The sequence below is a fragment of the Anopheles aquasalis genome, chromosome 2 (genome assembly GCF_943734665.1).
Source record: "Anopheles aquasalis chromosome 2, idAnoAquaMG_Q_19, whole genome shotgun sequence".
NCBI lineage: Eukaryota > Metazoa > Arthropoda > Insecta > Diptera > Culicidae > Anopheles > Anopheles aquasalis.
The window spans coordinates 81,933,147-81,960,500 of NC_064877.1; the positions used below are offsets into that span (position 1 = coordinate 81,933,147).

At 50.2% G+C, this 27,354-nt stretch overlaps 3 protein-coding genes across 7 annotated transcripts in view; all 3 read left to right on the top strand.

Moving 5' to 3' along the window:
- Positions 1-7,436, top strand: part of LOC126573430 (non-lysosomal glucosylceramidase) — an 11,469-nt gene extending 4,033 nt beyond the window's left edge. The window contains exons 2-7 of the mRNA XM_050233562.1: positions 110-379; positions 4,130-4,644; positions 4,705-4,960; positions 5,022-5,250; positions 5,332-5,461; positions 5,536-7,436. Coding sequence (XP_050089519.1) covers positions 110-379; positions 4,130-4,644; positions 4,705-4,960; positions 5,022-5,250; positions 5,332-5,461; positions 5,536-6,653 — 2,518 coding nt within the window. The 3' untranslated portion in view covers positions 6,654-7,436. The remainder of the gene's footprint in view (positions 1-109; positions 380-4,129; positions 4,645-4,704; positions 4,961-5,021; positions 5,251-5,331; positions 5,462-5,535) is intronic.
- A 297-nt stretch (positions 7,437-7,733) lies between these two features.
- LOC126573469 (transcription elongation factor S-II) lies at positions 7,734-11,029 on the top strand. Its single transcript, XM_050233617.1, has 2 exons — positions 7,734-8,103; positions 9,277-11,029. Exons 1-2 carry the CDS (start codon positions 8,032-8,034, stop codon positions 10,216-10,218), a joined length of 1,014 nt encoding a protein of 337 aa, XP_050089574.1. The 5' UTR covers positions 7,734-8,031; the 3' UTR covers positions 10,219-11,029.
- Positions 11,030-11,866: 837 nt separating this feature from the next.
- Positions 11,867-27,354, top strand: part of LOC126573422 (sodium/hydrogen exchanger 3) — a 49,209-nt gene continuing 33,721 nt past the window's right edge. For 3 of the 5 annotated variants that reach the window (XM_050233523.1, XM_050233527.1, XM_050233528.1), the window contains exon 1: positions 11,867-12,018. The gene's annotated coding sequence lies outside the window, so the exon portion shown is untranslated. Of the gene's footprint in view, positions 12,019-14,755; positions 15,432-18,470; positions 18,992-27,354 lie in introns of those variants that run through there. The other 2 variants (XM_050233525.1, XM_050233524.1) reach the window with 2 other exon arrangements.

Sequence of the window (27,354 nt, forward strand, 5' to 3'; positions counted from 1 at the left end):
TGGAGGAGGAAAAACCTCGAACAAAGTCCCCGAGAATTCATCGTTCATATGGCGGCCACCCGACCCACCGTTTCAGTTTCCGCCCTTTTCCTGTGCCGTCTATTTGCAGGTATATCCCGTACTACTGGAAGGTTTCGCGGGAAGGACGCCAGGTGTTGATGGACTACCTGTACACGGAGAACGCGAAGCAGATATACGGTGCACCGCTCGGTGGTATCGGTGCCGGTACGATTGGGCGTGGGTTCGCGGGCGAGTTCTGCCGCTATCAGCTCCGGCCCGGTCTGTACGAGTACAACACCGTGCACGCGAATCAGTTCATCGTGACCATTAAGGACGAGACTGGCGCCACCATATTCCAGAGCCTGCTGTCGACCTACAGGTGAGTCGCCGGGCGGGGGCTAGGGGGCTACACAACCACACTACCATCATCATCACCACATCATGTGTCCTGCACGATCCTGACCACTCCGTTCCACGCTTTCTCCATTCCGTTTACTAACTCGCGCATGGCTTCCGTTGGAGCTTCTTTTGATTTTTGCTGTAGTTTCTGTACGCTTTCGCTGTATTTCATGGTGGATTAATTTTCTGAAGTAATCTAATACAAAAATCACTTAACATTGTATGTAGCTATTTCTTATAGTAACAATATGTTTGCGTGCTTGCATGATTTCATTTTTGTATTTAAAATGTGTTTTATTTAAGGATATTTTTGTCAGAAAATATTGTTTATTCATTTTGAGGGAGTACAAAGAAGCGCATGTACCAGCAGAAAGTGCTGCAGGTCTTTACACGTTGTTAATTAAGTCTAATTGAATCAACAACACATTCAACAATTTACCAGGCGCTCTATTGCTAACTTCGTTTGCAACAAACTCCGCAACTTGTTCATGCGCGTAACTTGTGTTTGGTCGCAGGAGCCGTCTGTTTCGCATTTCAGCAGCAGCAGCAGCAGCATACTGCGATGATGATGCCCCCAAACCAAAAACACATTCGCGGCCAAGGAGGAACGCGATGGAGAAGGGTGAAGCAAATTTTACGGCTTTTTGAATGTTGAACGTAATTTCGTTTTCGTCGTGGCCACTCTTCGCGACTGTCGGGGTGACCAATGGTGGCGCTCACTCCTTCAATCTTTGGCTCCAACCTGCTGCTCCCATCATGCTCCGTGTATGAGTGTGGTGAAGTCGGCCTGTCTGGATGTTGTTATGCTGGCGTACTGGTGCCAACCGCCACCCTTTACCACAAAGCCAGTAGACGCCGGAAAACTGGACCCCCCACACCCCCAAGGATCGAACGTGTTTTTCCCCGGCCGGTTGGTGTAGCCGCCAGCACGAATACGAGCCCGAGGAACGCCAGCCCAGAGCAGGCTAATTGAATGCCAGTCGCCACACGGCCGTTCGGACGGAGTGGTCACGGTCACGGTGTTGGGATGAGGACGCGGAAGAGGAAAAATATTTGTCCTTTCGCTGTCGGCGACCAGAGCTTGGGTTCGAAGGAAGGAAGTCTGTTTACGACAGACTGCCGGCGATGAAAGGATGGCCAAACATTATGACCATGCTGAGTGAGACACAAAAAATGAAAAAAAATGTTTTAGTATGCTGGCATTCCAGAATTCGACATAACAACATGCTGATTGAAGTAATTGACCAAATATTTGGTCACCAAGATTCCCACTGATGTGATCCTTGGTATGTGCGGTAATGGTTTAAGATTGTGGAGTTGCATTCGAAATATGTTTGTTTTCCAGCACTCCACAACATGGAGAAAAGAGCCTTTTACAAATGAACCACCGATAAACCACCAGAAACACGGTCCATATGGATTGCACCCACTTCACTTAATACCGCATGAAGAGGAGTACCAGAGGGAGGCTGTCCATGGAACGGGAAGAAAGGATCTCGACCCACGTGCTCGCACATTCGAATTTCAATTTCAATGGACGACGACGCCATTCTATTTAGCGCGCAAAGCGTAGCCCTAAGTGCAAGCCACCACTGTTGAATGGTTCCTTTTTAATGCATTTTGCGCCCTATTACCTGCAAGTACGCTTCTCTTGTTGGTGGCGTGGAAAATGCAATGAAAACGGAAGTAACGGACGGAGGGAAGGGGGAGCAAGGACGCAATACAATGCATTCATTTAATCCCGCAACATCCCTCCGGCACATTAATGGGGTGTTTCGAGGAGCAGGGAAATTATGGTTCCGGCCAGGACCTCGTCGTCGCCGACCAGCGGTGCGCACTACTCGATTGTATTGCTGAGAGACTGAGCCACCGAGCGGTTCCAGTGCACGTCCTGTGTGCTGCCAGCCAGTCTACGATTCCTCCAGCGCCTTTCTTCCTTCCGCCTTCCATTCCGGAACTCGCACCTCGATCACCCCTTTTTTTGCAGCCCTTTTTCTGCATCACCTTCCACACAACCGCGATTCACGTGGCTGCAGTTGGGATTGCGTGTAAGAATGGTTTTGACGGCGAGCACGGCAAGTCCTTGCTGGTGAAGCCTTCTCGCGGGTCTATGACCGTCGGTGCCGCTCAAGATATTTTCAGGGAAAACTAAACCAGGTCCCCCAACCGGTGACACGTCGGGGACGGTTAGGCCTCTGTCGAATCCATCAAAGTTTGCTCAAGAAGAAAATCGATCGATTAGAGTACTTAGGAGAGGGCCTATGTGATGAGAAAGAGGGCTATCCAGACCATAAATAACGTTCGCTGTTTGCTGTTGTCGACATGTCTTGTCCGGTCCGGTTTTTGGACACGTTTAGTTGGCTTTGGGTTTTAAATTTAGCTACAGCTCCAAGCTCCACATCCGTTATATAACTACGCCAATTGTTAGGCTGTGCTTTGTTTGGGGCTGGTTGACCTCAACATAACTGTTCCTTTACCAGCGATATAGCCGCATTCCCACAATGTGTTGTAAAACGATCTTTTGTTGAGCTTATATAGTTTGCAGTTAAAGTTGGGCAATAGTTTAACGTTGGAGAGTCACGGCAACAGTCTCTTCAGTACTACGAGACGATTTACCAAACGATGAGATGTGTCGTGGTCATTGACAGCGAAACGATCTTCTTTGCATAATCATCAATCGTGGGTCGCTTGGAGGTTAATAGGGGCTCTGTTTGTTGGAAGATGTGGTTACAAGGGTAAACTTGTTTAGCTCTCGAAAAACTACTCGGGCACGTATATTTACTTTTACTTTCCCAATAACTTTTATGTAATTTCATACACTGGATACCCCTTAAATAGAGTTTGAAGCTAAGGTGTAGTGTGTAAAATCTCATAGGTTCGTGTTTGTTGGAGCGATTGAGTACTTCACGAACAGTGACTTTATGCAAAACAATTTTCAGAGTGTTGGAAGCCAAGCTCTTATGTAGGTGACATACTTTTGAAAGTGGGTAATTATGTCACTGCTATGTCGGTGACACATTTGTCCGTATGAAGATTGATAAGAGATGATCGAGGGCTTGATGTTCTTGTGGCTATCAATTACTTGAATTCGCTTTGATTATTTGATTTGATAACCGCTGTACAGTGGCGCTAATCAGCTTATATGTTCTATCAGAAGCTTATGTTTTGCTAATGTTAATGCAGTTTTGATCATTTATTCGATTCTATCTTATCCCAATTTTACTAAAGGCTCGTGTGTTAATGTGTAAATATCTTGTTAATAGCAACAGCAATTTGGCGTATTTCAATGGCATTAATTTTGTTTTCATTTTTCTCTCATTTGTTTCGTTACTCGCTTACTCGGTTGCTTCACCATTACGATCATGTTTGATTTTAGTGTGGAATGAATGTACAATTGCAAATGATTTGAATTGATTTCTTATATCAAAAGCATATACCATTGTGCAAGGCACGCGTAGAATGCGCTTCCATTGCGATCGCTTATATTACTAACAACATGCTCTCGCGACTCGCTTTGCTTTAACTCGCGGCGCCTTCGTGTGCGCCTAACGCACACTCCGTTCACCTGCTAACGATCGCGCCACGTGACGTCATCGCACCTATTAACGCACCTTCATCACACAACAACAACAACACGTTCATACGCACCATCGGGGCATGGCCACTGCAGCCACCGGACTAACGATCATGCTTCAAATCGTTCCACCAAATCATCGCGCCGTCCTTCCAGCCGGCCGAAGACACCGCTCGGAAGCTGGGAGAGCGGACTGGATGCATCGCGGTGTAGCTATACCGCGCTGTACCCGCGGGCCTGGTCCGAGTACGATCTTAGCGAGTACGGCGTGCGGTTAGTGCAGCGGCAGATCTCACCGATCATACCGCATGACTACAAGGAGAGCTCGATGCCGTGTGCCGTGTTCGTGTGGACGGTCGAGAATGTGTGCGATCGCGATCGGCAGGTGACGATCACGTTCACGTTCAAGAACGGTACCGGCACGAAGAAACAGGACGCCGAGGGAGGCAGCGAAACGGGTGCGTTCACGCAGGGATCGGCCCGTGGTGTTAGCATCCGGCAGACGATCGCCGATATGGCGTGTACGTACTGTTTGAGTTGCCGCAGCTCCTCGGAGATCAACCTGACGCGTTGCGAGCGGTTCGATCCGAGCGGAACCGGTGAGAAGCTGTGGAACGATCTGAAAGAACACGGACACCTGACCGAACAGTCCGTGGACGAGGTGGTAAAAGGTAAGTTCACGATTCGGGAGATGTCTCTCCAGCCTCACTGTTGCGCCTTGTTTCTTACAGCCAAAGATGTAGCGGTTGCAGTGAGTGGCCAAATACTGGTGCAACCGGGCACCATGTCCGAGCTGCAGTTCGCACTCGTCTGGGACATGCCAAAGGTGCACTTCCAGAAGCGTGGCAAAGAGTATCATCGCTACTACACGAAGTACTTCGGAAAGACGGGTGATGCCGGCCCAACCATGTCGGACTATGCGCTCAGCAATTATGGCAAATGGGAGCGACTGATCGACGAGTGGCAACGTCCAATTTTGGACGACGCGTAAGTCTACGTAAGACGGTAAAAGAGTGTTTTTGCTTTAATCTTCTTGCTTTCTCCGCAGTGATCTCCCCGATTGGTACAAGAGTGCCATCTTTAACGAACTGTACTTCATTGCCGATGGTGGGAGCGTTTGGTTGACGATGGAAGACTCCGATCTACCGTACGATGATCCACGGCTTGCCTACGGCCGCTACTCGTACCTGGAGGGCCACGAATACCGCATGTACACGACGTACGATGTACACTTTTACGCTTCGCATGCCATCGCCAGTTTATGGCCTAATCTGCAGGTACGTTGGACGCCACTGAAGGCAGAATTCCGCGTTCCGCAGCGAATGGTAGAAAAACGGTAGGTTTGTTTTTCGTTTTAGGTGAGCATCCAGTATGACTACAAAGATAGCATAGGGCGTGAGATTAGCGAGGGGCGAAAGCATCTGTACGATGGGAAGGTCATTCCGAGAAAGATCGTGAACTCGGTTCCACACGATCTCGGTGACCCGGGTAAGAAAGATGATCGCAAGGCGTAATCCTATTCACGCGATACCATGTGCTAATGTGGTGCTTCTTCATTGTAGCGGAGGAACCGTTTGATCTGATCAACGCCTACCCAATCCACGATGTGTCCGAGTGGCGCGATCTGAACATCAAGTTCATCCTGCAGGTGTACCGGGATTACTATACGCTCAATCATTACGCCCAGCTGAATGCGGAGAATGCGAGCAAGTTCAGCTCGATCGAGTTCATTGACAAGGAGAGCATGTACGATACGTACATTCAGGACAACCGGCATAGGGTATCGACACCGCCCGCCACGAATGGTACCGAGAATAAGGCGGCCAACCGTAAATCGGCATCCATGTACATCAACGAAGCGAACGGAAAGGTGTATCTGATGGACGCAATGACTTACCTCAAGGCAATGTATCCCGCCTGTAAGCTGGTGCTCGAGCGTTCCCGCGAGTGGGACAAGGATGACGATGGTTTGATCGAGAATAGCCGATCGCCCGATCAAACCTACGACAGCTGGGTGATGGATGGACCGAGCGCCTACTGCGGTGGACTGTGGCTCGCCAGTCTGCACTGCATGGCAACCATGGCTAGCCTGCTGGATCAAACCGAAGACGCCGCCAACTACCAGGCGATCCTGGATAAGGGAAAGCGTTCGTTTGAGGAAAAGCTGTGGAATGGCACGTACTACAAGTTCGATGCGCAGAGTGCCTCGAAGAATAGCATCATGTCGGATCAGCTGTGTGGCCATTGGTATCTGCGGGCCTGTGGCTTCGATTACGATGTGTTTCCCAAGGAGAACGTCCGCTTGGCGATGCGTACGATCTACGAGAACAATGTGATGCGCTTCTGCGGTGGCAATCTGGGTGCGGTCAATGGGTACGTGCCGAATGCACAACCGAACAAGGAAGGTCGTCCCGATGTGTCCAACATCCAGGGCGAGGAGGTGTGGACGGGTGTAACGTATGCGCTGGCAGCCACCATGATCCACGAAGGCATGTTCGAGGAAGCGTTCCAAACGGCCGGTGGCCTATATCGCTCGCTGTCGGAGAAGATCGGTATGAACTTTGAGACGCCGGAGGCGGTGTACGCCGAACGGCATTATCGTGCCATTGGATACATGCGTCCGCTGAGCATATGGTCGATGCAAACGGCATGGGAATTGCGGAAACTGCGACGTGATTAGAGAGGGGAAGCGTGTTCTACGAGCGCTCGGATTGATAGCTTTGTTTTTTTCGTTTCGGTCAATGAACAGACAAAAAATGTTCGCTCAAAGCTTAGCCCAGAGCCTTTACCTAGGTACTATAGTAGTCTGCCGATGGAGGGTGCTAATAACTATTCGGAGATCAAAATTACATTTATTTTATTAGAATTTTGAACAAACCAAGCTTAGCGAGTGGCTTGTTTGCGTGTAGGAGTTGAAAAGTATGTTTTCCATTTCTAGCATCAGCATTTACCTTAAGCTAGCAGGTCAGTTCTAGGGGTCTAGTCATTAAGTGTCTTCGATCGATCGAAGAGAATTGTCAAGGAACGTTCAAAAGCGGTGCCCATATCCGTTTATCGGTTATCTATTATCACTATCTACCATGTATCGCCATCAATTCATTAGGTGTGTTACTGTAACTGTCTTGATACTGCGGTTTCGCGAACTCTCACCTGAATCTAACCCATGACCTGAACGCGAAGGATGCAAGTATGTCTGTCGATTACTCCTCGTCTCGTTTCCGGGGCACATTACGAACGTTTCGTGGCTATAATGGAAGATGACGGCGCTAAGCCCGCTATGGTCGTATTACTACCGGTAATGCGGAGTGCTGCAAGTGCAAGTAAACGTATATTTTGTGGATCATTTTCGCGCAAACAGTAGGTGCATAATGTATGTATGTGTAGGGTGCTAAAACAAAAAAAAAAACACCGCGACGTAAACTCATTAATAACGATGTAGGCCATTATAATCACCCATCTATCAGCTCGTCTCGGTGTAGCACTCGTGCGTGAATGTTTGTACAAACCCGCTGCAGCGGGGAGTGGGCGCTATTGAAATGTTAACGTGAAATTGCCTAATAAACTGTGAGAACTGTGGCTAAATAACAGATAGACACGTATTTCCATCCCGTCGAGGAACGGTCCATTCAAATTCGCTCCGGAATTTCAAGCATCCGACTAACGCCGCCTAAACTGACCGATCAACAGATTTGCTGAATGGCGCAGGCAACACTGGATTCAAAATACGCCATGGCAACACTGGCGAGTGCTGAAAATTTCCTCCGCCGCGGATTCGCGTGTCCCGTGTTTTGCTGGTAGATCGCGCCCTTTTCCGGCTAAAGTTTTTCATTAAATCCACCCTCTACGGTCCATCGAACTCGTATAAACGAAAGTGGCTCACCAGTTAGCGGCATACTCCAGCATAGCGACCCGCGAAAAGAAAGGAAGCCCCTCCTCGGTTAGCAGCCCGGCGCGCGACGACAAGCGCATCATCCCGCTTTACCTCTTCAGCGTGCGTGCGTACGGCGGCGAAGGGTACGAGAAACAACACACCCAGGTTTCTGCCAGACACCAGCAACATGAACGTCGAGGAGGAAGTGTTCCGGATTCAGAAGAAGCTCGGCAAAATGACATCCTTATCGGATGGCTCGGTAAGCGCGGCGCTTTGTACACCGTTCCCCGTGTGTGTATATTCATAATTTCTTGCACCCCAGCAAACACCCTCCAGCAGGGGCAAGAGCAACAGCAAGCCATGCGCATAACGGCTACCCAGAAGAACCCCGGACAGCCAGGAGCATGTTTTGTGGGAGCTATTTTCCCCCCCGTCGAAAGGTGGATCCCCGGTCCAGCTTCGAGTCGGAATCAGGGCCGGTTTGAGAATAGATTCAGTTTGATCAGTACTTTTGCAAAACAACACATTTTCCTCCTCCGGCTCCGGCCACAAAAACACATGTTTCTTGGGGTGGCGCACTTGCAAGAATCCAAGAGGGGAAAAATCTGCTGGGTAATTCGCAGTTCTGGGTTGTATCTTCTCGTCTTTTTTGCGTAATCTATCGACAGAGCAGGAGAGCTTGAACGGGTGCCTCGGGTTTCTCGCTCGCGCTCTCACCCCCCGGGTGCACATGTGTGTGCGAGGTGTGTTTTCGTTTTTGCACAAAATTAGTTCGTGCGGCCGGTAAAAGAGAAAACAAGAGCCGAATCCAAATAGCAAACACTCTCAGCACCACCAGCCAAAGAGGTGTAAAGGGCCCGGTGTGCGGTGCGGTGGAAACTGGTTTCGCGGTTTCAAACTTTTGGCGCGACACTTCTGGTGACCGTGTCGAGATGGGCGTGCGTGCGTGGTGGCTTGCTGTGATGGCCTGCTGCTAAGAACCCTTTTTCACTGAACTCTGCCTGCTGCGACAGATGGCGCATGCGCGTAAAACCGTGAACCACTCGGACGACGGACGAGCAAGCACATAATTTACAGACTCCGCTCTCTTCAACCGGCTCCGGGACTCTCGCTCTCTCTCTCGGTTTGTTGGTTGGGTCGGGTGGGCGCGCAAACCATCTCGAGAACCGGTTTGGCATTCAAAACAAAACACAACACAACACAACAAAATGCAACGGCCGCTGCAACTCACACACTACGGCGCAGCAGCATTCTACATGTGGGTGAACCGAAAAGTTACGGTCTACGTCTACTTACCTGTTGGATACTTGCAAGGATGCTGTTGGTCAAGGATCAGTATTTGGCCACCTGGTGCCATTAGAAACGGCGACCCAAATGTATACTTTGACTGACTCGTTGATACTCATTTCGTTGCTTTGTTTTGTATTTCTAGGGCCAAGAGCAGGCGCTGGATCTGTTGAGGGAGCTGCAGCGGCTGAACATCGATCTGGATATACTGACGAAGACTCGTATCGGTATGACGGTGAATGAGCTACGCAAGTGCAGCAAGGATGACGAGGTTATCAGCCTGGCCAAATCGCTCATCAAAAGCTGGAAACGCTTCCTGGCCGGTACACCACCATCGAAGGACGGTGGTGGTAGCGGTGGTGGTGGTGGCAAGGATTCATCGAAGAGCGCCTCGAAATCGTCGAGCAAATCGAGCAGCAAATCGGGCGACGGTGGTACCAACGGCTCGACGGGTGGTGGCACTGGCGGCGGTACTGGTGGTGGCGGTGCTGGTGGTAACAAAAAGGACAGCGAGCGGGGCGAGAAGGAGAGCAAATCGAAACCGTCGTCGACGCCAGTCAGTAGCTTTCCGTCCCAGTCGAGCAACACGACCGATGCGGTCAGGCTGAAGTGCCGCGAAATGCTGGCCAACGCACTGCGTGTGGACGGTGAACCACCGGAAGGGTGCCAGACACCCGAGGAACTCGGTGAGGAGCTAGAGGAGGCGATCTTTGTCGAGTTCAAGAACACGGACATGCGCTACAAGAACCGCATCCGATCGCGGGTGGCCAACCTGAAGGATCCGAAAAATCCGAGCCTGCGCAGTAACTTTGTGAGCGGGGCGCTGACCGCCCAGCGGTTGGCCAAGATGACCTCGGAGGAAATGGCCAACGACGAGATGAGGCTGCTGCGCGATCGCTTCGTGAAGGAGGCGATCAACGATGCCCAGCTGGCGACGGTACAGGGCACCAAGACGGATCTGCTCAAGTGTGGCAAGTGCAAGAAGCGCAACTGCACCTACAACCAGCTGCAGACACGCAGTGCTGATGAACCGATGACTACGTTCGTCATGTGCAATGAGTGCGGCCATCGCTGGAAGTTCTGCTAAACGATGTCGTTGCGTTACCGGGCATCCCGCGTACCCTCCCTCCCTCCCTATTCTCTAGGCTAAAGGCGATAACTCGATGGTTTTACGCACTAGATAGTGTAAGAAAGAAGAGTTGACGCGTCGTTCCGCCGTTCCGCACCTACGAGCGAGGTACCTATCAGTTAAGGGAAAAAGGGATTGTTGGCTTGCCGAACCGAATGGTTCCACCAGAACCATTTTGTTTTTGCTAGCGGCGCCGTGGGCACATTCGAAGAATTGTTCCTTTGCGATCAACCTTTTTCCAACGGTCCTGGCGAGGAATGTTTGGTATTTTATTGTTTGATAATTTCTTTTTGGCCTGCGCATCCAACCACCATTCACACCGACCGTTCTACAACAATCCCTAGCGCCAGCAGGTGCAACGAGCTTATAGGCTCATGTGAGTTGATCGCGTTGCCGGCACTATTTCATCACCCTCTTCATCCAATCGGAAACCAACGATCTCACATCCGATTGTGGGCGGCATTGGTGCTAGCGGACGCATTCTGTAAGCTTGCCTGCTCGAGCATATTGCGTGGCACTCTGGTTTGGCCTCCGAGCACACACCGTCACGACAGGGAATGCGGTAGAGAATCACATCTTTAGGTTAGCATTAAGGGTAAACGGTTTCGATTCACAGGAGCGGAGGGGAAACGAAAGCGATAATAGCGATAAACCTCGTACCGAATGTTGCAGTAACCGTTCGCTCGGGAAGAAAGTGAACGATTTAACAAAGCATTATGATTATAATTAAAACTAATGTAGAATTGTATATAACAATAACTAAAGTAAAGATATGCGTCGTGTTTGTTTGGATAGATCTTGTAAGTATCTCTCGGCCGTCTTCCGCTCCGGCTCGATCGAAGTAGCGATACAGATTGGTTGGTGTCACGGCTAGCTATGCTCCACGGCTTGTGTCACGGCTAAGAACCACGTGTTTTCCAGACCGAGCAGAAGGGTTACTCAATTTCTTTCCAGGGCCCGTCGATTGCTCCTCCAAACGATTCTACATAAAAAATTCGGAAGCCAGCGGTCGCAGGCCGTCTTAATAACAGCCCCCCAATAAGCCTGTCTGTCGCCATAAGGTCCAATCTCGCGTCACAGATCTACATACGTTTCTTTTAATTATCAGTCTCATCTCGTGTCGCCAGATATCTCATCTGTTTATCACCCGCAATTTGTACATTCGCCTGATAACGACGTACGCTTTTTTCAACTCCCTTTCCACCGAAACTGCAGCCTCACGTACTGATGCTGGCCCACCGAATAGGTTTCCCCAATTTCCTCCTTACTCCACCGGCGAGGAGTGTTTAGAATTCGGATCACCTTCCTACCCCGCCTGACCTTGACCATTCACTTACGCTTCGCAACCGAGGGCGATACCTGGCGCGTCAATGGGGTGCCAGGCATTAGGGTTTGCTACTTAATTAAAATGATAAAAGGAAAAATGAATCCAGCTCGTCAGTGGATGGGCCCGCTCACGGGCCCACACCTCGCCCCCATCGCACCCCACCGCACCACGTGCACGGTGGAAGATGGTGTGTTTGATTAGGCTTTTGAGCCGTCTTGGTCACCCGAAAGGTAATGAGCTGTTGGCGGTGGCGATCACCTTGTTCAGTCGCGTACTTATCGTACTGGAGGACGGTTCACCATTCTCCTCCCGGTGTGTCCGTGCTCTCAGAGGATCGGTCGGTTGTGGGCGAGGATAGTGAAGCTGCCGCTGCTCATCTCTTGTTAACGGGAGCAGCAGGGAAAGCCGAAGCTACAAGGATCATTTGCAAGGTAAGTCACATTTCCTCCAACGTCACCGCGTTAAGAAGTGATTTGAATTCCGAAAAAAAAGTGTGTCAAACGTGTCCTCTTGCATGCGCGTGTCACGCCTCCATTTCTGAGTTGTTATTGTATTTGTTTAAAAGCTCTTATGGAATCGATTGCATCAACGGATGGGTTTTAAGAGGCACTTCAACAACTCGCTTATCATAAACCGTGCCTATACTCACAAGACTGTGACAAGAGTAATCGTTGTGCCAACCAGCCAGCAAGATCAGCCTTTTGGCGGACGTCATCGCGGCATGATTGTTGAAATGAGTGTCATCCGTCCGGATCTTACATTTACTGTCCTTCCCTGGCCTGGCCGCCCGTGTAAAGCCATTACAAGCGGCCCGGCAGGCGCCGTATGGCCGCTCCGTGTGACGCGCTCCAGGTGAGCTAGATAAATGCGTTCCGCTGCTGCTGGTCACCGGTTTGTTGCCTCGACTTTTACGATATGAGGACGGGTACACTGATAAGAGTGTGAAAACTAATTTGCCAAGCACCGCTCACCTACACCCCGTCGGCGGAGGCCTACTTAGCCCCGCGGTCTAGGTCTTAGGACTAAGTGTGCGCCCCCCCCTTTCCCTACGATGGTCATCGTGTACGAGCTTTATGGTACATGACACGTGATAAGCCAAATGGGCAGGCCTGCTGTAGCCACTTCAGCCTCCCATCCCGTGCTGTTCACCGGTGCAACACGGCGAGTCGGCGATGCACACAGGGGGGCACGGTGTGGGGTGTCGTAGTAGGTCATGCCAGAGCGTGGAACACGCGCCTTCCTACTTTCCTTTGCCTGTGATTTGGTGCCGCTAATCGGGGTGCAGTAAATCAGAGAAAAAGAGTCATCCAAAGGAAAGCCCTGCTCCAATCTCGGTTTGTCAGGGACTGTACGGAAGAGTTGGTCACGGAAGTGACGACCCTTCGGTGTAACAGAAACGCATCAATCACAATCGGAAACAGTACTTCGTTTGCAAAACCTCAAACCTGGACAGCAATTGGCATCTAGTAGGCATGCGGTGATCTAGTATGTCCCATCCCCGCGATTGGGCATTCTGGCTGCAACTAGAGGAGGGGAAAATGGGGCAATACCCCGGATGCAGGCATGCCATTCCCATCGCACCTTATCGGACGTGTTGCTTCAACGACAACGCGCTCCAATCGCTTATCAATCGACCGGCCTAGGCCGTCTTATTAGAGGACGGTCAAAATATATAAACCGGGGTTTGATTGATGCGTGTTGTCGCACAACGTGACGCACAAGGTACGAGCGATGAGCCCAATTTATCTTCCTCACCTCCGGCCACCTGACCTGTCCTGGAGTTGGGAATTTTCCGTTCCAAACGTGGCTCTCGTTTGCCCGCAAACGATGCACCGATGCATATAGTGTGTAGAAAATTGAAAAGCCCCTCTAGTTCTGGTGCCAAATTGTCGGTCTTCGACATCCACACTAATCCACAGCCACGTGGGCACCAGGACGGAACATGTGACATGGAGCTGACGACGTGCTCCGAACGTATTACTAAATCACGTTTCTACCTTGAAAATGTTATTTTTTGAAATGCTTTAAGTTGCTTTGTTTGCTTGTAAAGGACTCTGGTGCTTGATGCAGGATAACAAACAACAACAGATGCTTCTCAGTAGAACCGAATCTCGTTTTTTTGAAGCAATCTGTCGCTCTCTCTCTCTCCCTCTCTCTGTTTGGTTGAAAGAAGATGTAGATTCTGCGCGTTTGAACCAAACAGCACTCCACGCGATCAGCTGTTTCATTTCTGTCCGTTTCCGAGGAAAACCCCTTTTTCGTTGTGATGGTGGTGGTGTTGCTGACCGTTGTATGTGTTCGTGCATGAGCAGGATTGTTTGTTTATTTAGTTTTTCCTTCTCTCCTCGACTGGCTATCTTCCGCGGGGAGAGGAAACCCCTCAAGCAGTATCAAGAGGGTGAACATGTGATTTCTTAATATATCCTGGAACGATTACGTATAACAATCGAAGCATTTTCCACCCCTTCAAAGATTATTTAAGCCATTTTCCGAGATATTATTAAATTTAAGGAAACGTTTTGCCACTTTCAATGGTTGCTTTGATGCCGTACTTGCCGATGAAAATGCTCCAAAGGCCTACCTCGGCCCTCGTCCATAACAAACTAAATAACAACACGTAATGTTTTTCACGGCCAAAGAAAATCAAAGCAGCATGTTTCGCACCCGAAACACCACCAAACCAAACCAACTTGTGCCCGTAGCACGCTGTGTGTGTGCGTGAAACCAGCGGGGTGGAAAATGGAAAACTCTCCGCGCTAGAACCCGGCGCACAAGAGAGACCGCGCGAGAGCAAGGATATGGCGTGCACACGAAAGAGCTGCCGGTTTCGGCTGGATTATGCTGCGAGAAAATGGAAATGGCTGGCGCGCCTGGGAAAACCTCGCATGGAAAAGAGAGAGAGAGAGAGAGAGAGACTAGAATGCTCGCATTTCCACCTCCGCTCTCGCAAACACATACAGAGGTACCAACGGAAGCAGCAGCAGGAAAATGCAGCAGAAAGCGCACATCGTCGCGACGGTCCGATCGAACTTCCTCCATTCCAGTTGGTGAGCTAAGCAATGGCGGCCACGTCAACCGCGGTGCTCCGGTTCGTTTGCTCCAACAACACCAGCAACAGCAACAGCAACAGCAACGGTTACAGTAACAAGAACGGTACGCTAGAGCCGTTTTTCCGGGTTTCTCCAGACCGCTTCCGCCAGCCCAGGTTCCGTGGAGCGCGTAGTGCGGCGCCAGCACAGGACAGTGACACAGTGAAAAGTCAATGTCAGTGGTTCCGACCGGTTCGTGGTTCCGGTTGCTGCCATTTACTGGCGAGTGCGGTGCAATCCACAGCAATCACAGCTACCGTCCCCGCGTTACGCTGGTAGTGCGCGTCCGGAAAACACGTCAAGTGACGGGCCGAGAAGGGCGTGATGGTGCCGCGCACAGCACTGTTACAAAGCTTTCTTTGATTCGCTGATTATCCTGCATCCTGGGGCGATCCTGTAGCAACAACAGCGGGCACCGCTGAAGTGAGAGAGTGTAATTACTGACCGGGGAACGAGGAGCTTCAATCGTCGTGATTCCTTCTTCGCACGCAGCAGCAGCAGCAAACGAGTGCAAGTGGTAGTGGATGTGGGGTGGCGAATGAAAATTCTCGTTACATAAGTGTGTGCAACAGCCAAGCCGACTGTAGGTGTCCGGTGTAGTAGTTGTAAGCAGCAAAACGGGAAAACGGGATTGCTTCGGACAAAACTGAGGAAGCGATGAGCACACCAACGGAGTCGGAGGAGCGCAGTTAGGAAGGGGGGAAACTGACTTGCCAGGCAGCATAACACCAACTACCACGTGTGGGCAGAAGAAGGTGAGCAGAGATGGAAAAAAAGTTTCCTTCGTTTTACCGCTTTTTTTACATAGATTGAGATTATGTGCGCGCATAAAATTGTAGCATAAACAATCTGTGGTAGCCCTGGTGGAACGTTGGGTGTTATCGTAGATTATTGTGACGAGATTGGGGTTTTATGTTCGACTTATGCTGGCCAATCGTCGCCTGATGTTGCATCCATCGCGTATCCTATCTCAGTAAGCCTGGAGCAAACGACGTAACCATCGTACCGTAGTAGGCAGGACCTTACCCAATCCTCGTAATCGCAGCCATAACCACACAATACACGCAAACACGGTACGGGTGTGTGATGGCGCGCGGTGTTTGAGTGTGATTGTTTTGATTGCGCTGGAGGAAGGAAGGAATTTTTCGCTCCACCAGGACTGTAGTTATCTAAGCAGCGGTTGAAAGGGAAAAAAGCGAATGTGAATTGTTTGTCCGATGAAACCTCAAACCGATACATACAAAGAACAACAATGATTTATTGTCAAGTGTATAATTCATGTTTGCTAAACATGTTTCTTGCGAGTCCGCTACTGCAGCTCCTGGTGCCTCCTCGTTTATTTTTGAAAAAAAAAACAAATCTATAACTACCAGGCGGCTCCTTCGTGTTTGCTCGCGTGGTTCACTTGGATAGGTTGCGCTCCCCGCCTGTGCGCTGGTAGTACATCGCCGTCTACTCCACTGATGCTATTTGAAGGTTATGTAATTTTTAACCTTCAAATTTCATCCCCCCCCCCCCGCCACTCCTGCTTTGCCACCACATTCTGCGCTCTGTTTGCTCTCACTTGGCGCAGTGATGGGGTTGACCGTTTGCCAAGGGTCTTGGCAACGAAATACTTGGCTTGGGGGTGATGTTGCGAGCGGTCGGATAGCATAGACGCGAAAGGGGGGTTTCCCGACGGTAGGGTGTTTTCTGACTAATTTTCCCTACCTTTTTTTATTTGCTGGAACTAAAAGGTGTTTGCCGAATATTTCAAATTTTGTTAATGAGCCGCCCCGGAGTCTGGGAAGGTAGTGGTGTTTGATTAGATGGTTTAGAATGAAAAATATAAACCTTTATATTTTTCCCCAACGCATAGGCATCCAAGTTGGCACAGCATTTATCAAACGCCAGGGGTTGTTAGCGTCAACTTTTTTTTTATTTAAAGTGGATCCCAGTAAACAGCCCATTTCTATGCACATAACTACGGTAGCAATCGCCTCTCTCTCTCGTTATCTTTTTCCCTTTCTCTCCCTCTTTCTCTCTCTCTCTCTCTCTCTCTCTCTCTCTCTCTCTCTCTCGCTGCGTATCTATCACTTTATCATCATCTGGATCGCTTTTTCGAACCGCAGTTACGCCAGCGCACGAACGGTTTGCCTGCTTTGATTCCGATCGAAACTTGGAACGGAGAATGGCAATGCCGAACACGAGGCTAGAAGCATCGAAGGCCTGGCTGGCTGGCTGGCTGGCTGGCTGGCGGGCTGGCTGGCAGTCGAGGTATCGATTTTCTTTGACCTACAGCAGTTCCCATGGGCGTTTGGACCACATGTCAGTGTGTATGTGTGTAATAGACGTATGTTGCACAACGCAAGAGCTATCAGGGGGCGACTATCGCGACTTGTACTTCATATCGACGCGGGCTGGTATCGGAACACGCCCGGCATCAAAGGAATTCCCATTCCGTGCGTCCTGCGCCCTCTCTCTCTCTCTCTCTCTCTCTCTCGTTGGCCGATGGTAGCGATTCCAATCGACAAGATTGCTTCCATTTCGATTCCGCTGGAAGCGATTTGTGAGGCGCCAAAAGGCACTTTCGGTCATTCTGTAACGATTCTGATGTCTGGGCGACGGCAGATGGCGTCAGAAGGTTTTGGGCGAGCGAGCTAGCGAGGTGATTGGACCGGTTATGGTTATGTTTATCCTTGTAGCTTCTAGTTTACGAGCTTCCAGCGAAGGACAAACGAGTGTGCGAGTTTGTGTTTTCGTTCGAACGATAAACGCTTTTCATTACTTAGCCTTAGCGGTGCGTTATCTTGTGGGCTAGCGAGAGATCTTTCAGATGATCGACCAAGGACCAAATGACACAGAAAATTCTACTAGCCAGCACAAGCGGAGCACTATATTCTAATGCTCAGAATGTAAGTGAGCGAAAAGGTGTTTGTGTCGGGCAGGAAACGCGTTACCGCATGCCACAACATAAGCGACGACCCTTGCTCGTTCCCAGCGATCATTGAACCCCGGGGGATGTTCTTTTTGGGACTTATCCTCGCATTGTCCTGTGGTACGCACACGGATGCACACGCACGCACATCAATCCAGCGTGCAGGACGAACTGCATTTGTAGTGGTGGAAGCAGCAGTTTTATGCAGTTCTATAGACGCACTGCACACTGTGCTACCCTGGATCATCATCATTAATCATCTGGTGAAGAGATTCAAGCAGACCAGCAGGCTCCTGAGAGACTGCGGGATGATCGACCGAGGCCACCGCCGCATCAGCAGTTGTCTATAATTAGCGTTTGTTTATACGATTGGCTGCCAGCTCGGCTACTCGATCTGGAGCATCGCCCAACATGCGTTGGTGCGTTGGCGGTGCGCTTTGTCGAACGCAACGCATTTTCTTCAATCGTTCCAATCCAATCGTATTTGCGAGGCTTTTTTTGCGACTTTCCGCATCACGATGATCATGAACTTGGCCTGCGCAGACAGAGAGACAAAGGGAGAGAGAGAGAGAGATAGAGAGGGAGAGCGCGATTTCCGAGAATGTGAAACCAACACAACCAGCACAACGCTACGCACGAACAATCACGACGACGACAACGACGAGCGAGCGCGCACGTGTTCGCGTCGTTCGCAGCATGATCGCAGCAGCCACCCTTACCAGCACCACCACCACCACCATGACGACGACGACGACGAACGAAACAGCATCATGTCGGATAGTAAAGGGGGTTGAATGAAATGATGCCGCCGCCGCCACCGTCGCGTTGTCGAGCGGCGCCAGTTTCCGTTCGGTTTTGGTCGCGAACTGGTGTGGTCGCTCGGTGACGCTCGCAGGAGGCTCTGGCGCGCGCGCGCCAAACCATCAGCATCAAACCAGTGACTTGGGCTCAGGTCATCAGGTCACCATCAGGTGCAAACCGTACCGTCTTCGTGTTGTTCCCTTGTCAAGGGGATTTTGTCCGTTGGAAATTCCCTCCAAAGTCTCTGGCGTTACCTGCGCGGTTGCCAAGTGTCGTTTATGTGTCGTGCCGTCGATCCTTGGGAAGTGCTTTTTGTCCCTGTGTCCCTTCGTATGGGCCAGAAGGAAGTTCGCAGATTGTGCGAACCGCAGATCGGTGGCGTTCCGAACAACTCGCTGTTCGCTGGCATTCAATCTGCGTGGCATCGCGCACCCGTGTGTGCCGAGTGTCCTTGCGCTTGCTATGTGCTGTGGCCACGGCTGGCCGGAAATAGAGTGAATTCCGTTGGCAGAAGTGAAGCAGAACGAATGACCACGACGACGACGACAACGACGACAGTGATGGCTTCCGTAGGAATTGCCTGATGACGATCACTGGGTAAGATGATCGCCAAAATAAGAAATCCCGGCGTCTGGTAGCCGGTTCAACACGGATCTTCCTTTGCACACAAACACATACGCATCGCTTCATGCCGTTCAGTTTTGGGATAAACCGCGAACCGGGTCTGAATCATCGCGCGAGCCCAAATTCGATCTTCCATCGCGATCACGATCGCGGGAGGTGCTTGTGTGGGTTTGCAGACACACCGGATGAATAATAATAAACCCGCATCTCCTCGCGCTCCAACCATCCGCCTTCGTCCTCCCCCTTCACGTGGAGGGGAAGAAGCCGGTTGGCCCAAATCTCGCTGCAACCGTACCCGCACCCGCACCGGGCGATGGTGGTTCCGCTGGAACGAACACCTTTCTCTCTCTCTGTCTCTCTGTCTCTCTCTGCCTATGGATCGCTAGGGGCTTAGATCCGGTGCCACGCACCGTTCGCAACCGTTTATGGCCCGGAGCGGCCGCGAACCGGCCGGCTTGCGCGGTGAATGCGCGTCATTGATGGCGCCGCATTGTGGCTTTTGAGGTGACCGAGCAAAATTGTGTGAGAGAGTGAGAAGGGGGTAAAAAAAAGTAACAACAATAATGTACCGGTTGTAATGAGCTATTAAGCACATATCTAGTAGGCTTCGCGGGACGGGGGTATCACTCACCTGCTGTCAAACGGTTTCTATCGGTTCGCTGTTTGCGGTTTGTGCCGAAGAACGGAATCAAGCTCTCGGTTGAGTGATCATCATCGCCATTCAAGGGAACCCCCAACTGGCTAAGTACGGGAGAACCATTGTGGAACTGCAATCGTGAAGAACGAAGAATTTTCTTTACGAACAGAAGCTAAATGGCGTCTGTAGAATCAAATTTAAGGTACCACGAAGTGCGCAACGCTCCACAAACTGTTTTGCAATGTGTTTTTGTGTGTTATTGTTTGCTTTCCATGTGTGCCTGATGATACCTGGGAGAATCAGCTGAAAGTTGTGGATTGTACAGCACAGTAGTAGATGGGTTGCTTAAATCAAACATATCGAACGTTTTTGTATACCACGCAATTCGGCTATTGAGGTCACGGAATCGGTAGACAGGTGACCATGACACATGGACCACCGCGGTGTGTCCAATTCTGACCCACTTGCCGTACTCCAGGCACCCCGTTCGTCCATTTTGGATCGATCGAGGTGCCCCAAACTGACGTAGGCCACTCTGATCCCACAACATTGTTCCAACGTTTGTCCATATTCTAAATATTTTCACGCTCAGTTCAGTACATCGCTCTACGTGCTCATTCGTTAGGCGTTTAGGGACGCATTTCGGCTTCGAAAAAGAGCACGTTTCAATCGCTACTAACCTAAAATGCCTTCGAATGTGCACCGGACGTGGATCATTCCCGAGTGAAGTCGAGCGGTAGAGAAAGCGGCTCCATGATGACGCCCCATCACATCGTAAGCATTTGTTTAAGAAATTTCCAAAAAAAAAACGATGCCACACAAAAGCATCATAACCGGTGGCCTTTTCGATGCCAAATGTCCCCGTTGTTTTTTGTTGTTGGTCTCATCTTCGTGGCATTTTTACTTCCATTTTTTCGTTCGCCTTTTTTTTTGCATGCCACCCCTGTCCGTGGTGTCGCATGCCACTAATCAGCTGCGAATGCGCAACACACATTTGCATATGAGTTGGCTGAGGAAAGATGAAGAACATCGACAAGAAAAAAAGGCCAGAAAAACCAACACCAAAGCGCCGTCCATCCGGCGGTTCGTTGTGTGTTTTGCTTTTTTTTTCTCGTTGCCATCTCAACGATGCTGAGTAATATGTTATCAAAAAAAAACGCCACCCAGACGCCCGACAGCAGCAGCAGCTGCTGCTAGTCATCGCAAAATTCTTAGTACTCGCACATCAACCAACCACAGCAGCCTATGGGAACCGCAATCATCGTCTGTTCCGGGCGTCCGGTGTTTGCTTTCAACTTGCTGCGGCCGGCCGCTGGCGGATTCCCGAAGGATTCCCCCCCATTTTCGATCGAGCTAAAAGTCTCACGGGAAGTAAACGCCTGGCTACTCATTAGCAATGCACCGGGCTGGCGGCACCTTTTCGCGTTGCTAAATGCACCTCGACGATGTTGACAGCCGTTCCACCAGGGGTCCAAGGGGGGGGGGGGACCCCGGGGGCTGTGTTAAATAATTAATGAGCCAGCGTGACCACCAGCATCCGATGGTTTGTTAGATGATGGTGATGCTGCTGTGCCGACCAAACACAGGCACGAGATTTCGTGACACCGGCAAGCGAGAAGGTCCACCAAGGGTCACCTACGTACACGACGGGCAGCTGATTGTCGATTGTCTCTCGTCAGCTCGTCAGCATTGGCTTTGAAGGTTTTGACGGCTGATTTCGCGCAGCATCGAGCGCACACCCTTTCAAAAGTTGCTTCATTAACACATGATCGGTGATGTCTGGTTAGGCTTATCGCTTCTTCACATCTCGTTCCTAACTCTGTGTCGGCTTTCTTTGCGAGTTCCTCCATGACTCATGGTTAGCTAAAACAGTCCAGCAGCTCCTGCTCTTCAGTGGACGCCAGTTGCGGCCTCTTTTTCTGTGAAGTTGTTGCCCCAATGGCTTCTACGATGTTTACCTTCCTCACATCGTTCGTTAGCTAGTTACTGGTGATCATCTAGTCACCGTACATAGGTGTAACCATCGCAACAACAGCATGGCAGCGAGCATTGCTACCATCGTTCAAACAAATGGGGATCCTTTTTGTCGCTTCCATCGGTTCGGTCTGTCTGCAAAGATGCCAAATGCAAATAAGATCGCCAGCAACAACTGATCGCATGTTCTGATCATTCGTCGTTGGTGGCGAGCCAATAATACGCCCGGGGGGTCGAGTCGCAATTCAGTTCAAACTAACAGAAATATTCGTTGGTGGTGTACTGCTCTACTGTTTGCGAAGAGCATCATCCTTCTTTTGCGGGGGGAAGGGCCACGATGCTTATTTTAGGACTCCATGGGGAGGCCCAGTACACAAGCGATAGATATTCTCGGCCACTCCCTGGAGCGTACAACAGGGCAGACCGTTTATGGCGTTCTTGCGGAACGCGTACTTTGCGGTCGGTTTGGGGTTGTGTTGCATTTTCCTAAAAATAATCCCTCCCAGTGTTTCTGGCTGGTGTTGCCGGATCTGTTTCTGCGCGTTTGAATGTTACCAAGTTGTTTCGCTGTTGGTGCGGAATTTTATTGCTCCAGAAAGTATGCCGGTTCATGCCGAGTGAGAGAGCGCTTAAGGCACATTGGCATTGAACTCTTAGTCTTGGATGGAGTGTTCCATCCTTTCGTCCATTGCTGATCGTACCAATGATCCAACTGCCGCTATCGGGGTTTTCCCGTGAGCGATGCCGCGGTCTTAAGCAGCAACGTGGTGATTGAGTCAATTAACGGGGATTGTTTATTTATTTCTCCCTGGCGTGTGTCTTCAAGCATCGCGGCGCCATTCAACGTGGAAACTGTTTATCTTGCTGTTTTATCCAAAAGATGTTCGTTTTTTTCGATTACTTTTCTGTTGCCATTCCTGGTGATAGGAAAAAAGGGGAGCATGTGGTTGTGCTTCTTCTCGATGAACTACTTTCAGCTCACCTCAAAACCCGGGCCCGATCCGTGTTGACAAACAAAACCGACCGGGGACCGGCTAACGACTGAATGAACTGAAGCACAAAACAATCTGCAACATGAGCATCAAGCGAGCGAACAACACTCCTCCGGCTCCGGTCCCCCATGGTAGCATCATGCAAAAAATGGCCGAACAAGCGCGGTGTACCGCCGGGACGGTTAGAAGTCGGTGGCCCCTTTTTGGCGAACGTAAAACGATTCCAGCACTCAAGAACCATCGCGGCGGTGACGCCTGTCGCCATGGGGCCAGGAATTTATGCGGCCAGCCAGCCAAAAGATGATGATGAGTAACACAAGCGCCACGTAATGTGATGCCACTCCCTCCGGTTGGGAGTGCCAACGATGGCCACAGACTGGAAAGGTGAGCAACACCTGAAAAAAACCACGGAACCGCAGCAGTCAGTGTCGTCAGTGTTAGTGTCGTCTTACGGTTGCCGCTGCTACGCTGGGACCGACCTCATACAACCGAACGTTCATTCCATTCGGTTCCAAACGTAAGGTCACTGTGAGGAGGCAACCCAAGGGTCTGACCTTGGGCGAACCAAGTGATGTGGAGTCCCGTCCCCCCCGTCCTCAGGGGGGTTTTAATTTCACTTTGGCCTCCACACCACTCCAGCAGAGAAGCACCAGTCTGCGTGAGCTGAGCGCTCTGTGGTGGAGGTATATAACGGAACAGCTGATTCCGTGCCGGATTTTGTCGCATTCTTCCGCCACCGGTACCGTGCATGTCACGTCGATACTGCATAATAGCCAATGCCTGGGCCATGGGCGATATTGCGTGCATCTATCGATCGGTTGTGTCTGTTTGGCTTGCAGCGGAACAAAATCAATATTCTACATACCGCCCTTGATTGCCCCTGCACGTTGGCTGCACGTCGTTTTCGGTCACTAAGTTCTGTGTTGGCCAAATGCCAAACACTGGACTCCGTGCGCTGTCTCTATAGTGTTTCCTTCGGTTTCAGTTGCCTGGACCTAGTTACTGCGTTGATTAGAACGAGATTAACCACGTCCTTTCTCGGACCTCCGACCTGGAGCCCTTTGATGACCACAAATGATCCTCAGGATACGCCTCTCTACCACTCTGCCTTATTCTCTTCTCCTTAAATCAATACGCTGCCCCTGCTGTGTGCCTTCTCCCAAAGGCACGAGGAACTTTAATGAGATTTCTGCCCTTCTACCTTTTCTCGACGAACTCCGGATTGCCGGATCGATTGCCCTCGACCCGTGCCGTGGCTCGGTTCAATAAAGGGTCGGCCAACACGCCAACCACGGACCCCACCACCCTCGAAAATCCAGCCCAAGTCCGTCTGTATTAAAAATATTTTCTTCTCAGAACCACGTCGTCGGCGCTGGTCGTGCTAGCACGTGGTCTGTTCTGTGGCTCATCGCAACATCATCATGCAGAGCTCTTGGCGATAATGATTTACGTGGCCAGATGCCATGCCAGATGACCATGAACCATGGCTGGTTGGTGGCTGGTCTTCGTTTACGTTGGAGAGCACCAGATCCAAATTCGTAATCGATTGCGAGTGAAGGGAAAGGGGGAGATCTCACAAAGACTCGCGATTAGTCTGCTCTTACAATAAAAGAGGCGAAGTCCATCACTCCGTTCCGTCGATGGAACCTTCGGACCGGACCTGAGTGCAATTAAGGGAGGACTTCGGTATTTTCGGGCCAAAGAAAGGCCCGTTTTCGACGATTTTTTGTTACTTAACCATTCAATTTTATTTTTTTAAATGAATTACATATTAATCTACAACTTTTGAAGAATATTTGGCATTGTTTTGAACAACATTCATTGGAAAATTAATCCGTGGCATAAAATTTTGGTAAGCGTGTCGTTGTAAAGGTACTTTTTACGGTGCCCATCGTAGCGACATGACGGGTCACCTTAAACTTTACAAATTGATATTCGTTTGAAAGATTATAAGTTTATCTAGGTAGCCCCGTCAAAATTTGGTTGATATTCTAATTTTTAGATTTTTGGCAGATTTTTGAAGTTGAAAAAGTGATGCTTTTTGCTATTCTGCCATAAAAAACGAGCTTTACATAAATGTTTTAAAAAAAGTATCAACAATTTTAATGATATCACGGCGGGGCTACCAGACAAAAAGTGTAAAAATTATGTGTTAAAAATTTCAAATCGATTGGTCCAGCAGTTTTTACGGTACGATGGGCACCGACTTTGAAAACGTTGGTTTTGGGAAACGCTCTTGAAACTAGCGAGCTGCATGGAGCCTTGTATGATACGCAGATTTTCAAAAATCTGTATCTTTGTCAGTTTTGCTTCGATTGATCCAAAATTTTAACACAATGATCTTGAATGGATTTGCTTTCAAGGAAAAATGCTAAAAATATGTGTCACAAAAAAATTAAATTCCGAAGTCCCCCCTAAACTCTCGATCTCTTTCCCTCTCTCGTTCTGCTTCTCTGCTGGAGATATAATACTAGAGACTTCTGAGGCCGGTCCGAACCAGCTCAATTTGGTGCGGGATGAAATCTGGAATTTAGCAGCCCGTGGCTAGCAGCAACCGACCCAAACTGGTACGAATTATCGACTGTCGGCATCGGTCACTTTCATTCGCTCCATGGCGGTATCTTGAGCTGTTGTTGTTGTTGTTGCCGTTGGCCACTTGCCACCCGGTTATTCTAAGCCATTTACCTCACGGCGTGAGTTGTTCTTTGTTGCAACGTTGGCTCTCGCCCGTAAGGTCCGCAGGCAGAAACTCCGTCTTGGAGGCAAACTTTAAACATCTTCGCAAATCGTCGCTCGTCTCGGGCCCGTTTTGCATAATGTGCGACCGCATGCGCGATGCATAATGAAACTCGAGCAAATGGTTCTTTCGCACTGTTTTCTTGTTTTGCTCCCGTACAAACTTGCTTCGTTGGTTCTCGCTGTGCAACCGAATCAGCCAAGAGCCAGACGAAGATTCGTTCTTATTCCTCGCCAAAGCGCGGCCACATTTACATGCCGCGTCCTCTAGCGTGTCCTCTAGCAGACGCTGTGGTTTATGACGCTGGTAAGCTCTCCCGGTGGTCTTCAGTGTTGTGCCCAACATTAAATGCCCACGCAGAGACGCGCAGGCCGTTCGAAGAGAGCGAGAGTGAGCCTGCTGGCTCAGCAGCTCGTAATTCATGTAAATATTGTTGTTCGGGTCCCCGAATCCGAGTCCTAAACCACCAAAATCCACTCGGAGCCGAAACAACCCCGGCTCGTGGCCTGCGCTGCTGCGCCCATTTGCTTCTTGACGACTTCTAGGCGCCAGAAACCGTGTCGCGCCATTGCGATGTGGACATTTGGATGCTAAAATATACAAGCCACCCCTGTCCGGGAGGGGTCACCGAAAGGACGCAACCAATTATTCGTCACGGTCGTTAGGCAATCATCACATTTCGCTTGGAGCTCAACCACTCCACTCCATTCCACGCCTTGGACCGTGTTTGCATTTTGTGATGTGGTGTGTTGTGTGTTTGATCCGTGCTGGACAACGGCAACATCGTTTTGCCATCAGGCCGCGGTCAACACAACAGTTGAAGCGATTCGAAAAGGCACTTTCCCGTCCCCCGGTGGTCCCCGATCCGGGCCGGTACACATCACATGCATCTCCGTTATCAGCTGCTGCTGCTGCTGGTGTGCCGCTGAAATGCTTTCGATGCTTATCATCATCCTTTACTCAGATCGCGCGATCGATCGATCGATCGCGCACCGTTTGTTTACGCGCGCGACGTTCCTGACGGGAATGACAGGTGGCCGGAATGGTGGTATCGGGGATTGTGAAATGTTCCGTAAGTTTCGCCACGGAAGGGAATTCCTGCACCTGACCATGGGGCCATGTGACCTTGAGCAGCCTCTGTTGTACTGTCTGCTGGCCATTGGGCATGGAATAATGGGACCTCAGACGGATGGACGTGAAAGAATTCGCCATTCGTCTCCCTTTCCCCGGAGTCGTGTGTTTCGCTCGAGTTCAATCGTAGCTAACCATGACACACGACCGCTGCTGCTAAGCAATGCAACCACGAAGCGACCACATTCCTCCATGTCTGGCGTCTGCGTTCTGATACCTGGACCTGAAAGCCGTCAAAAGCATGCTTATCACATCTATTATCACCTTTTGCCGATCGAATTAGCAGCTACGATGTGTTGTACGATCCAGATCCGAGAACAGTTTCGTTGGAACAGTGATCGCTCCGATAACTCAATAACTTAGCGGCGTCCCAATTGCTCCGGGTGTTAATTTTATTCACTTCGATTAAACGCCACCGATGTGGACACAGACTAACCAAAGCGCTGATCGGTTTGCCTGCCCGGACGGTGCTAGATGATGATGCTTTTTGATTGATTCAAATGTGTAGCACCAACAGAGAGACACCGTGGAAACATTAGAGCCTCGCGCTAATGAGTTTTGTGTACATCGTTCCGACGACAGTGTCACGACGTGGACCAAGCTATCGAATGGCCACCTGCGCCATTCATTCGTTGGATGTTAATCGGATTCGCCGATAAAAGGAATTTATAAATAACTGAAGGGGGGGGGGGGGGGGAGAGGGGGAGCTAGAGGGACTGGACGTCCTTGCGATCATATCACCACGTTCCTGAGACGCTGTGACGTGTTTTATCAAGCTTGTGCGGTGTCACGTCGACCATTCCGGTGCTTGCTACCGTGTCATCGACCCTTTAAGCTCCCGTTGCTGGTTGTTAGTTACTTTCGA